The sequence below is a fragment of the Scophthalmus maximus genome, chromosome 8 (assembly GCF_022379125.1).
Source record: "Scophthalmus maximus strain ysfricsl-2021 chromosome 8, ASM2237912v1, whole genome shotgun sequence".
In the NCBI taxonomy this organism is placed as follows: Eukaryota; Metazoa; Chordata; class Actinopteri; order Pleuronectiformes; family Scophthalmidae; genus Scophthalmus; species Scophthalmus maximus.
Window position 1 is genome coordinate 25,361,829 of NC_061522.1, and position 13,798 is coordinate 25,375,626.

General features: G+C 41.4%; 1 protein-coding gene across 3 annotated transcripts in view; it reads right to left on the reverse strand.

Annotated features, from left to right (window-relative positions):
- The window catches only part of grk4 (G protein-coupled receptor kinase 4), a 55,543-nt gene that overhangs the window by 19,965 nt on the left and 21,780 nt on the right, over positions 1 to 13,798 (reverse strand). For all 3 annotated transcript variants that reach the window (XM_047334107.1, XM_035636001.2, XM_035636000.2), the window contains 4 exons: positions 11,521 to 11,616; positions 3,198 to 3,310; positions 2,033 to 2,110; positions 1,384 to 1,484 (listed from right to left, as the gene is read on the reverse strand). In XM_047334107.1, coding sequence (XP_047190063.1) covers positions 1,384 to 1,484; positions 2,033 to 2,110; positions 3,198 to 3,310; positions 11,521 to 11,616 — 388 coding nt within the window. The remainder of the gene's footprint in view (positions 1 to 1,383; positions 1,485 to 2,032; positions 2,111 to 3,197; positions 3,311 to 11,520; positions 11,617 to 13,798) is intronic.

Sequence of the window (13,798 nt, forward strand, 5' to 3'; positions counted from 1 at the left end):
AAGGCAGGAGCCTAGCAGTGCCTGGCGTCTCAGACATACACCACCGGGAGTAGAAAAATAAACAGAGCTACAATATGGCTTTTTTAACACGAAGGGAGTGGGAGAGGAAGAGAAGAAGGAGAGAAAAATCAGCAGAGGGACCTTTGTTAAGACACACAAAATACCGTAATAACACATGCACTCAAACGGACACGTTTATTCTTGGTATGACATAACCATATGTTCCATTACAGCAGAAGAAAATCCATGAGTGAGCTAATACATCTTCCTAGTGAGTGTGTAGCTCTGCCAAATGTCAGGTTTCCAGCACCATGCTTTCCTACAGGCTTTCCCTCAGAAAAAAAAATTAATTGAGTAATCGCTGATTCCGAATTACGTATTGTAATTTAAAAAGAAAGAAAGAAAGGAAATTGAAGAAAATCAAAATACCACAGTGGAATACAAATAATGATGATAATGGAAGGAGTGATGACAGAAGTTGAACAGGAATCCCATTCAAAAACACGTGACAAACACATGCCTGTGTTGTTCCCCTGCTCTCCTTAATAGTTTCTTTCCATTCCTCCTCACTTTTCCCAAATTCTGCTCTCTGTGAGTTCTCAAGTTCAGTCCCTTGTGCTAGGTTTTCTGCCGTCATATCACTTCATCGCTCATTCATCAGTTCATCCTCTCAGACGAACCCTCAAATCAAATCATTCCAAAAAATGAAAACATGGCGTTGGGTAACAGAAACTAACTGCGACAGAGCAAAATTATTGGGCTAATACCAAGCTACGTTGAGGTGCGTTTGTGTGTGTGTGTGCGCGTGTGTAATGAGAAGTAAATTAGGGGGTAATAATCCCCGGTCTGTTTGCATCACCTGGCTCTCAGAAAAGGAAGCAGAAACACCTGCGAGTGCGAGTGCGAGTGCGAGTGTGTGTGTGTGTGTGTGTGTGTTTAGGGAACACTGAGGTGGCTGTTGTTTCCATGCCAGCCATTCGGATGCTGCTCTTTTTAGTTCACCTCCACTGTGCATGTGATTTTACAAGTGAGTGTGTGTGTGTGTGTGTGTGTGTGTGTGTTTGTGTTATTGCACTCCATGTGCCATCTGCCTCATCATCACTGGTGAGAGGGTGCATTAGTCCACAGAGTCAACAAACAGACACAATTCTGAAGGAATGTGATTTTGCTGGTGTCACTGCATTTCTTAAACAGGCAGACTAAATCCTAAAAAAAAAACTAAAAAAACTATACGCTTCTAAATAAAGAGCATCTAATTAACAGTATGAGTGTTGTGTGTATTGGACAGCTGGTGACAAACAAGGAGACGCAGGTGAGTTCATAGTGTAGGAGGATAAGAAAATGGCCCACTATGCAAGATGCATGGGTAAGACAGAGGCTTACTTGGTGCAGTCATTGAAGAGCTCCTTACAAGGACTCTGCTCCAGCCTCTCCCGGCACCCAGCAACTACATCCCGGGGTACGTCTGGCAGATGGGCCGCCGACTGAAGCAGAAGACAGAAGCAGAGAATGAGGCAGACAGACAGACAGAGAGGAACAGAAACACAGCGAGAGGTTTGTGTAATAAGACACAGATCAAAACTTAATATGTCCACTTTTGCCTTCCAGTCATGAACCTCAACAGTCTCACTAGTAGAGGAGCATCGAGGCTGTGGTCAACCAATTTCCTCCTCTATACAGTATGGGACAAAAAGTGTCCGTGCATTATCATTATCAAATGAAGTTTACACGTGTCGGGGTAGCAGTGATGCACAAGTCACCAGTGCCGTGGCTGTCATACACATCTTTCTATGAAGTTGATAATATCCACAGCATATAATGCATGACACATTAGTTGCGCATATGTAAATAAAAAAGTAACAAGCATTAACCATCAGAATTTTTTGGAATCAAAGTTTTGAGAACATTAAATGTTCATAATTTTAAACTGTTTGATTTAATTAAGAGGCAGATGTGAGCAAACATTGTCTTGACCGATATCAAAATAGTGTCAACATTGGCCATCTCTGTGAATTATGTATGTGCGTCTTACCCCATTATTAAAGTATGTGTCTAAAACATTCAGTCCACAGTCCCTCCTCTTCTCATCAGGAGCAAGCTGATACATGGCCTGTTGGAGGAGAACAGAAGTATGAGCTACCACACCAGCGCTGGAAGCCATGATCGTTCAGCCATCTTTAATATCTCTCCAAATAAGGTGTGAGAGAGAGACACGTTCCAGAAGGTGAGAGGAAGGTTGAAATGGGGTAAAGAGCGAGAGGGAAGGGTGGGGATGACGACATGACAGAGAAGGGACAAGACAGAGAAAGAAATTTAATTAAAAATAAGTTTGGGACTGCAGGCAAATAGAGAGATGTTACTAACGACAAAATATCTCCAAGCAGCAAATTGGCAACCATGTTCATCTTCGCGGCTTAGCCTGTTACATCTGTCACCTACCAGGATGATGCCTCAGATTTCACCCCATCGCACCATCACAGATTGTGTTTTTGGTCAAATATTGCTGTAGGCAGGGAGATGGTCTGGAGTTTGACTGCCTCCAGTCTTATGTTTTGTTTGAAAACACGCTTGTGTATGGGAATGGGCCATGCCACTACACATCACAGCCAATACATGAAGTACTCAGTGGGACTAGTTGCGCGTTGAGAACTAAAATGATGGTTTCATTTTTTACATTTTTGTCAGTGTAAGAGAGTGTAAGTATGTTACTTCCAAAGCGCAATATGGACAAGACCTGTCTGCCTACCTTAGAAATGACTAATGTAGGTTCATATTAAATAAGCATGATACACCCCCCTCCCCATTTGCCTTTCTCGCATACCTCCAGGGGCCTAGCCACAAGTTCAGGCCTGTGTTTGTCTGCTCACCCAGGGGACCTGCCTCTGACGTGGGCTTGACCTCATGGAGGAGTGCATGGAGGAAGGGGAGGTGTCTGCTTTCTTACAGCCTGTCTAAGGCACTAATCACCCCTTACGCCCACCCGACCCCACACCTCCTGCTGCCGCCAACAAGAACAGGCAAAAGACCAAGAGTGACTCTCCTCTCCTATTCCTTGCTCTGCAGGGGCCGAATCGGGCCAGTCCCATGAAAGAGAAAACACAGTGACCGACCACTAAAAGAGGACATGGTGAAAGAATGTTTTAGCAAAACACAAAGTTAGCAGAGTAATGATAACAGACTATTATTCAAAGTCTTACCACAGCATCCATAAAATCGATGCAGCGTTTCAGCTCTGGCCTGGTGTCACAGTACTGACGGAATAACAACCGTCCAATGGGCTGCTTCTCACATAAACTTGTGTAGTCCCTCTCTAAGAGAAAGGCCGGAGAGGGGGGAGAGAGAAAAGTGGAGACAGATGGGGAAATGTTATAGCACAAAATTAAATGAAAAGCCACAACCCCACGAGCAAAGTGGTGCAAAAAGAAAAAATGCAAGTTCTCAGACTGAAATACATCGCTCACCATTTAGGCCTCTAAAAAATTATTAGAATAAAACAAACAAGCAAAATTACTGTACTACACTACTATGTTAGCAAGAACAAAAGGGATTGGTGTTTTTTTGGGAAATTGTACCTTTATTGCTCTCTTACCACCAGAATGAAACAAATCCATGGATGTATTTTTCTTCTGTCTTCATGTGTTAAAAAAACATAACAACACCCTTCTCAGCTCTCCAAAAAAGACAGATGAAAGACACAAAAAAAAGGCAACAAAAGTGACAAGTGTGTAGTTTTTCAAACTGCGAGCAGTGTCAAGCAGGCCCTCGTGTACGTCCAGGTCGGGGGGTGTCACAAGTGGGGATGTGTTGCGGATTTCACATCCTGTGTCCGCGTACCTAATGCATTGAGTGCACCATGTAAATCGGATGATGTTTGTCACATAAGTCTTACCTCCTGTTGTCAGTAGGTGGCACTATGACCGTGGCTCAGTATTGACATGTAAATGTGTGATTTGCTAAAGATATGACCACGTATGGTCGAGTTATGACTGTGTGATGTTAAATGCACAAAGAAGTCCAAATGGCCGACTTCCGGTTGGGCGGAGCTATTGGCTCCTAGTCCATGTAACATGTGCCTACCAAATGTCGTTCATCTACATCAAATTTAAAGGTGGGGGCCTTGACTTTGACATGTCATAAGGGGTGCTAGCGAACCATTTTGACATATCAGACATGAGGATTCGCCACTCTTAACCCATCTGCGAAGTGTCATGAGATTCTAAGCATCACAAGTCTCTCAGACACACATTCTTATTTGATGGCAATCCCTAAGGTCGCCATGGTAACAGCGTTTAACAGATGGTCAAAAGTTTCATAAAATAAAATCATCAACGTCTCGCAACATAGCAGTCCAAATTTGAGGTGGATCTGGTAATTTGTAATTGTGGAACTTGTAATTTCCTGTTCCCAGTAGGTGGCACTATAACTGTGGTTCAATATTGACATGCAAATGTATTGAGGGCGGGGCGTTATCATTCCTGAGAAATTTGGTAAAGATATGAACACATATGGTCAAGTTATGACAGTCTGATGGTTCATGGCGGCACGTCGAATTCGCCACCATGCCACGGGGAGGGAGTCTAACGAAAGTCTTAGATTTCTCTACATGACATCATCAAAGTTTTTTAACTTTTCTGAACAATTTTGAGGTGGACCTGGTCAACCTGCAAGTAAAAAAAGTAAAAGTATAAAACATGTCACTTCCTCTTCCCAGCAGGTGGCGCTATGGTGTTTCGTAAAAATTGACATGTAGATTTTTTTGAGGGAGGGACTGTTATCATGCCTGGGAATTATGGGTCAGATCGGACCATTTACCTTCGATTACGAGCAACTTGCTGTTTCATGGCAAAAAAGTTCGTCACAGCAAGGGCCTCTGACGAAAAGACAGGATTTTGATAACTTTTCATCCCATAGGTTTTTAGATGACAAACCAAATTTGAAATCTGTAAAATATAACGTGTGAAAATGCCTGACTTCCTGTTAAGATTACGATATGACTCCAAGAGACTTTTTAGTGAGTCTGGACATGATACATATTTGTACCAAGTTTTGTGCATATATAGGCGAAAACCTGAACGAGGGGCTCCAAGACGGTTTGAAAATGCCGGTGGCCTTAAAGGAATATTTCAGTGATTTTGAAGTGGTGTTGTATGAGTTAGTTATGCATTGTTAATATGTTACCTCATGGAGATGATGATCAGCGATGTCATTTAACGGAGTTTGGAGGAGAAGTGTAAGTAGCCTTCTCCGTTACCATGTGTCTGTTCACCATGTGTCTGTTCACCGTGCTCAAAGCCAGCTCTGACCGTGCTGTCCCGGAGCGGGTCGCTTCTGCCATGGAGAAACTATCTCCCTGCTCCCCGACTACACAAAATTCATCGGTAACCGGTGTTGGCGGCGAACCGCGAGGAGGTGGTGTGACTGCAGCCGCTTCTTCACCGTCCACAACAGCCGGTGTCTCAGCTCCAGCAGCAGCACCACGTTGCGGGCATCGGCCGACACCAGTTACCGATTAATTTAGAGTTAGTTCTGGTCTCTTGTATTAATATCCTTAGGAGTCCTGTGCAATGATGTAGCATCCTGATTTTTCTCATGTTGTTGATCGCTCAGCAACGGAATGAAGGGTGAGCGCTGGGGGCTAGGCTGAAGGCAATGATTGTGTCGCTATCACTTTGTAGAGAAGTATGTAGGCTGTACCTACTAAGTTAGGTACAGCCTAAATACTTCTCTATTTTAAAAAAAGCCTTCAGAAGGTCAATAAATACCAATAAAATACTCATAATTTTTACCTGCCTTTGTTATTTCTTCTACCATCTCCATTACTGCCTAGGTTGAAGTTCTTCTTTCCCTAAATCCATACTGGTTTTGATAATTCAGGAATAAGGGATACAGGTCTATAGTTACCTATGTGATGGTTATCAAATTATCCAATGAATCATCAGAGCTATTTTAAAAAATGACTTGGAGATTTCGATTTATAACATACTATGATTAATACTTTAATATCAGTCCTTTGAATGTTATTTTTACTATCCTCTAATATTTAATTATAATATCCCTTCTTCTGGAAGCTGATTTTTTATACAATTTATATGTATCTTTACTTTCAGTAGTTCTTAGTTGTAAAAATGTCTTGTAGAGCACATTTTTCTTTCTTTTTATACGCCCCCTTTCTAAAACCTTCCTTCCATTGTTTTCATCTTTCACCCAGCACCTTTTTGAAAAGTGAAATGTTTATTACATAACGGTTTCATATTCCTGATAAGAGTCATCAACATACACCTCATCCCAGTTATAATTTGCAAGATCCACTTTTAATGCCTCAATTCTTTCTAATGTCGTTAATCTTACTAATTTACAGGAAGGCTCACTTACACCAACTGAACATTCATAATTAAAGCAATGAAATATCACACAAAAAAGGAAGAAGATCACCAATATCACTTAAAGCAAACCATGTGTTGCTTGATCATGAATATTGGTAAATGTTATCAATAAGTGTGGCACTATCTTTGGTTATCATACTAGGTTTATCAATGGGGGGCCAGAGACCAAAACTAAACATTGCATAAAAAATTTCTGTTGTTAGTTTATATTCCTTCCATTTCAACAAATCGACATTGAAGTCACCACAAACAAAAAGTAATGTCTTATCACATATTTTCCCAAAACTATCACTTATGATACCCATGAATTGTTGAATACAAAAATGAGGCTTTCTATACATGTAGCCTAAGTATATGCTTTTATGTTTTGTAGAATTAATCTCAACCTATGATTATGAAATACATTCATTAGAAAGGCTGTATTAAACCACTATTAATGTGTTCCATCACAGTACAGTCATATAATTTAGTGTACAGCTCAAATAAGTGTGCAGTATCTCTTAAAAGGCAAATTAGCAAAAAATAAACATATAAAAATGTTAAAATATGTATTTTAGTTTGAGTAGAACAATCCATCCATGGAGAAGGTATGTATGCACCTTAGAAGAGCTATCGTATGCTAATGCTAAAATATTCTAGAAACAAAAGACACTGGTTATATAACTTGACATTATATTGGCAATGGAGGAATAAACAGCAACCAAACCAATCAGTTGGCCATTGCACCCTGTCAAAGTCTCAAGACAGGTAGAGCCTTTCAATGCTAACATAAAATGTTACAGTAGACTTTGGAGAAGTTTCTGTGGCCCCAAAAGCAAGTTATGCCTTTTTTTAAAAATGGGGTACATTTGCTTATGCTACACAATGCAACTAAATAAATCACATTTTTGTGTCGATGCCTTCTGTATGTGTGTAAGCATATTGTGTGCGTGTGTTTTTCTTTGCAGCTGGCCCCAGCTTATTAGGACTAATGGCGTCCATTTGAGTCATATTTCCTCTGGTTCCAAATGAGGAAGAAGACCCAGGACATTTTCCATCACTGGTTGACATTAGGGACACACTCAGACACACAAGATAAACATAAAACCAAAAAAAAGGCCACACACGTTCACATACACATGCACACTTGTGAATAGAAGAGGAGGGATGCATGGGATGAAAATCTCTGAGTAGTGACAGCTTCAGGACAACGTTACGCTTAATCAAATCTTTACAACAGCCCTCTCCCAGCAGCACTGTTTATTACACAGCATTCCCCTCTGCTCTGCAGCTCAGCGCTTCTCATTCAGACTTTATATAACCACAAAAGCCAAGTTATCAGTTTGTTAGCAAACAGAAGAGTGTAGAGATGTTTTATTGCTTCCCTTTCCACTGTGTGACTCCTGCGTATTAAATCGGAAGAACAAAAGCCCTTTTATAAAATCTTACTGAGAGATGTGGCGTTGCATTTGCCCTCAGACCATTGCCTTTAATCTTTGATCACCAAGTTTCTGTAGGTTCGCTTTGGTGTTTCCCTATCAGCCATCATCAGCCGTGAACTGGTGCTGGGAAAGCCCCACACGCTCCTGGTTGATAATAGCAATTTTAGGGTTTCTGTACTGAAAGAAAATGTTTGTGGCAGTCTATTTAAGCTCTGGAGTGTTAACCTATGTAGTTTTATTCATTTTGCCAGATGAGAACAATGCTGTTTGAGTTGTGGATGATCAAATAACAGCTTTGCGTTCCCTAAAATGTGAATCTCTCTCCAATTCCATGCAAACCAATGTGTTGACTTCTCTCAAAATGACGTATCTAGACAATCACAGGATGAGTTCCCAATACTTAAGTTTCCAACAATGTCAACTTTTCCACTCTTGTTCTAAAAGGTAATTATGTTTGAAATGTTGTAATCTGCTCCTCTGCAGCCAAAAAACAGAATATTGTATAGCTAATATTTCTCATGGGTGTTTTGCTCATGTTTGTAATTACACCACTAGATTTAGAAGATATTGGGCTGACGCTCTAGTTTCCAATAAGTCTCCTCATATGGTTTCAGCCTCCTGTGGGAGAACATGCTTTGATGGTTTCCATCTAATTACTAGAGTGGCCATTCAATCCCACTCTCTGCTGAATCACAGCAAAACTGGTGGTAGAGGTGACACACTCCAATTGTCGTCAGAAAAAACCCAGAACCTGTTGTGGAGGGTTTCTCATGTTTTTCGTCACTTACCATTGGGCAACCCATCTGACAACAAAATTATGTATTCACAGTTAAAACGGTAGCAGTTTCACGAAAATTAAGAAATTTGTTTCATTGTACAAGTTAAGAATCTTTTGCCATAAAGCACAGATTTTTTTTGTTATTGAATAAGTCAGGCTACTCAGAAATGTCATCAATCACACATTTGGGGACAGTTTTTAAGATAAGTAAATCTACACAAATTAAGTGTAGATTTTGAGAGAGTGGGGAGGGAGTAGGAGACGCGCGGCAAATGGCCAGGGCCGGCTTCGAACCCACTGCTGACACTTCTGTCCATTCATATATATATATGGGCTAAAACTATGTTGATACCACATTCTGAGCCTTTATCAAAAGTGTACTAATAGTGTCAAACCAACAAAACAAGTTGACTATTTTGTTACAAGATAAAAAATCGTGACAGGCCTCATCTCTCACATCACATCCTGGGTAGGCAGAGAGCAGCCTCAGAACTGACATACTGTGTTAATTTCTGTCAGAATTTATTTAGATTTTAATGAAACAGACAACTGCAATGAGGCAACAATTTACACAGAATCACTGGCGATTTTAATAGGTTTTTCATAACTTAATGGCAAACAAGTCAACTTTCTAAGAGCATAATCCCTCGATGAACAAAAACAGCCTACTGTACACCTTTTAGAAATAAAACCGTTGTATTAATGTTTTAGTCCACATTAAAACATTAAAATAATGCTACATTTGCATCTTTGTCCATTTTTTCTCTTTGTCTTCCCCATTTCTTGGATTCAGTTACCTGATTAGTCTTTTTTACAAGCTACATTATTGAACAGAATTCCATAAAAAAAAAACTACAGTGAAAAAAACCGAGGAAGAAACTTCCTCTTTAGGTTTTTTGCCAGTGGGCAAAGAGAACATTTATTTGTTCTGGCTCTGGGTTAGTGTGTGAGACCATTTATGTCGGTGTCCAAGCTGATTCCAGACTCAATTGAATATGACAACGTATAGGCCAGCAATCCTCCCTCTTTGCATAAGAGACAGCAAGATGTCAGAGAGGAACACAGCAGAAAGTGAGGACCTGAAAAGAGAAATGCAGCAACTCGCCTGGACTAGTACCTGACTGTGCCAGTGAAGTAAGCTGAAATTGCAACTTAATTAAATCTCCAATTTAGGCCAAAACAGAGTAAGTGAATGAGAAAGTGAATGGTGGACTAAATGTGAACAAATGCAAGTGTGTGCAATAGTTGCATGTGTGCAGGCTGTGTCGTGTAGAGGTCTGAGCGCTGGCCAACACTAACCTTTAGCCCCCAAAACAAAGCAGGTTGAACAAGCTAACATGTCGGTGATCAAATGTAAAAAAAAGCACATGTACTGTATGTTTTGGATGGATACCAGAATAAAGAAACTGGGGAGACGGGAGATGAAGAGTGGGAGAAGGAGAGAAACAGAGATGAAGAGTGGTCTAAGGCCGGCAGACAAAGTGGCTGCAGCAGACATAATGTAATCTGGGCTTCCAAGAAGTGCTGCACATTTGTAAAGGCTAAGGTCAAATGCCTGACATTAACAAGACGCAACAAAATACACAGCTATCAGTTGCTATACTGTATCCTTCTATCCACTGTGCCTACACAGTGCATGGGCATGTGTGTCCTGCAGGTGGGTGTACACGCACATGCCTACCCGTCCGTGTGTACTCAAATGGGATTATTTTGATCCTGTGCTCAGTGTGATAGGGAAATTACGCAATAGTGTCTATGTAATAGTGACGTATGTAACCCTGAACAGCTGCTGCTGCGTGTGCGTGCACGCACACACACAATCTTTTGAATCCTATGCAGTTATAATGCGAATGGCAATATATATGTATATGCAAGATATGACAAGTACAATTCATCCTAACACTTGCAGATATCATCTATTATCGCCACTGACGACAGATGCATTCCAGTTTATGATAATTAGGTCTGTGGGGGAAGGTTTGTGATATGAAGTCACCTCCAGGAGGGACACAATGAATCCACACTGCATAAGAGATATCACCGCAGGAAGTACATGCAGCTACATCTTTTTCACTCAGCCTCCCGTCCTCTCCTCTCGCCATTTCTCTCTCTAATCCCTGTTGTAAAGGGATCTGTCCTCCTGTTGTTAAAGCCTCCCTCTCTTTGCTTCTGTTTTTCACTCACTCTCTTCATTACTCTCCTGTTCACAAGTGGTGGAAAGAGGGAGGGAAAAGAGATACAGATAGTGGGAGGGGGAGGCAAGGAGGTAGAAAAGAGGGAGAGAGAGTATGTGGGGGAGGGTAGCGCTGCAATCTCTGGCAGAGATAGCTGTGACGCACTATTACACACACACACACACACACACACACACACACACACACACACACACACACACACACACACACACACACACACACACACACACACACACACACACACACACACACACACACACACACACACACACACACACACACACACACACACACACACACACACACACACACACACACACACAACTCTGTGGCATTCAGAGAACCTGGATGTGTGGGGGATGAGGAGATAACAAAGCCCAGGAGTAGAGGCGGCCACAAGAGAAAATCCTGCCCCTACCTTTATGTCAAACCTGGATGCAGAGAACAGGAAGGGAGCTAGACTGAAGACATTTGGATTTGGTAAGTATGTAGACACAAATGTTAAGAGAAGCTTTGAGACTAAGAAACAGCCTCCTAATGGATTCCCTAAATCAGAGACACACACACACACACACACACACCATTTCCTGTCCCTTGCCTGTAAGTGCGGGTGGAGACGGGTAGAAACAGGAAGGAAGTCCAATCTGAACTTCCTCCCACAGTCTGACACACCCCAACGACACAGCATGGCACCTCATCTTCCTGTCTCAAACCAACACACACATACGTTCTCCATTTCTTACCGATGGTGCGACGTAGCTCCTCACACTGGCTGATGTGCGGAAGTTTTAACATCTCCTTCCATTTCTTACTGCGACCGTTTCTCTTCCCACCTCCACCTGAGACACAGAGCAGAAGCTAAATCAGAACATCAATCAAGACACTATTTCAGCACTTGGGAGTCTTAAACCACATCCATCCACTTGCATTTTTGAACACAACATCAAGGAGACACCCTGCCAAGTGTGTTTGTGTGTGTGCATGTGTGTGCGTGCGACCATGTTGACCTTAACCACAGGCAGGGGCAGCTGGTTCATCTCACCAGTTACCTCTATTCATCATGACAGAGCATGTAGTGAAGAATGTCGACAGCTTCAAAGATAATCAGACACAAACAAAAAGCTCTTTCCTTGGAGCTCAGTCAAACATTAGCCAAACATAACTTTAACATAACGTTCATGGTTTATCTCATACACTCACACAGAGTGGTATGGTGAAGTCCTCGTCGCAGATCAGATGACCCCGGTGTGAGGAGTGAATGACCTGAGCACAACCACGCTCTTTAAATGGCCAGGGGTCACCCACATATATTTCACTGATAGGAACATTCCAACAGCAGTAAGTGTGTGTGTGTGTGCATGTGTTTGACTGAGTTGGGAGAAATGGTCTCATCAGGGGTAAACTGGGGTATTTACTCCCTGAGGCAGACAGAGTACTGATGCTGGAGAAGTTGAGGAGAGTATGTGTTTGGAACTAATGCACATTTACACTCAATATATATTTAAAAACAGAGTAGGAAACCATATAGTGAGTGAGTGAGTGTGTGTGTGTGTCTAAATGAAGCCATGAACAAGATGAATGACAAGGAAACAGGATTTTCTCATTTAGACAAGATGACAACAATGTGAGGTGGAATTTAAACATGCAAAGCTGATAATTTAAATCAACATTTAGAAATTAGTCACACCTAATAGGTGAATAATTATGGCACATTCGTTGCATGGTACACACCCCTCTCTCTCCTCTCTTAGAGTACCTAATGTCCAAAAAAGGTGAACATAACGGAAAGAACACAACTAAAATATACATATCCTTTGTGAAAATATAATTTGATTATATTTCCATTTCTTACTCATTTTTGTTGGAACACTGATCAATAACACAAATCCTCGGACTACATATGAATTTAGGTGAATCAGGGACCAGGGTCATTGGTGCAAAATGTAAAATGAAGGGCTGAGTATTGTTTGGAAGAAAGATTGAAGGAAATGCACCTTTATGGCTTTAGCCATTCAGCCACAGAGCAAGTTGACATCACACTCAGCTTGTTTAAAGCAATTTTGTACAACCAAACTCCTCTTCTTCACTGCTGATAAATTCCAAGATTGTGCCAAGTGGCATTAATGTAAAACATCTGATGGAACAATCAACTCTTAATACCATCTGAGAAAATGCTTAAATGTCAGTGGACAATATTTTGCCCTTATCTTTATGTAATTAGCCACACTATTTACTGCAGTCATGAATCCTGGTCATTTGGTTTGATAGGACACTCAAGTTTTTGTCCCACAAACAACCCTTTTTGTAATTATTTTACCCAACTTTGGCAACAATGCATAATTAATCTCGACGCCAATAAATCTTCTTTAAATTTTGATAATGAAAGGAAATTATTTCTTATTATTGCCACAGAAAAAAGTCTAGCTCCACAAAAAATGTAAATTGGTCCAAAAGTTGGAACTCATAAGAGAAAGCAGCTGTGAGATGCTTTCCGACACCTTCAAATGTAAGTTTTATAATCCTGAAAGTAAAATGATGAAAACCAAGCAAAGCATCTGCGTTTTGTCAGCCATGATTTATTTTCCTTTTTCTCTTTTCAGCTTTGTGAGGAAACAACTGGTACATTAAAACAACCAACTGGTAGGTTTGAGTTGTCAAAACCTGTCAAAACCATAGAATGTAAATAAATGGACATCACCCTTTGGTTTCTGCAGGCCGGTTTTGAAGCCCAAAGTGGGTGATTCAGCAGCGGCTCAGCCGTTGCCATCTTGGCAAGGCCCGACTCCTCCTTTACCCAGGTAATCCAAATATGGACAAAGAGGTGGGCCAAATGCAGACCAGTTGCTGAATCACGGCCACCTATGTCGAAGCTTCCCAGTTAGCTGAGGCTAAGGAACTAAGCTAAAAAGCTAGGCTAAGTGTGAGCTGGCTAGCGCCATTGGCCCTGAGGCTCCACCGGGTCGGTAAAGACTGTGGTAACGTGAGCTCCGGTACAGTCGTCCCAGCTAACGTTACATGTGG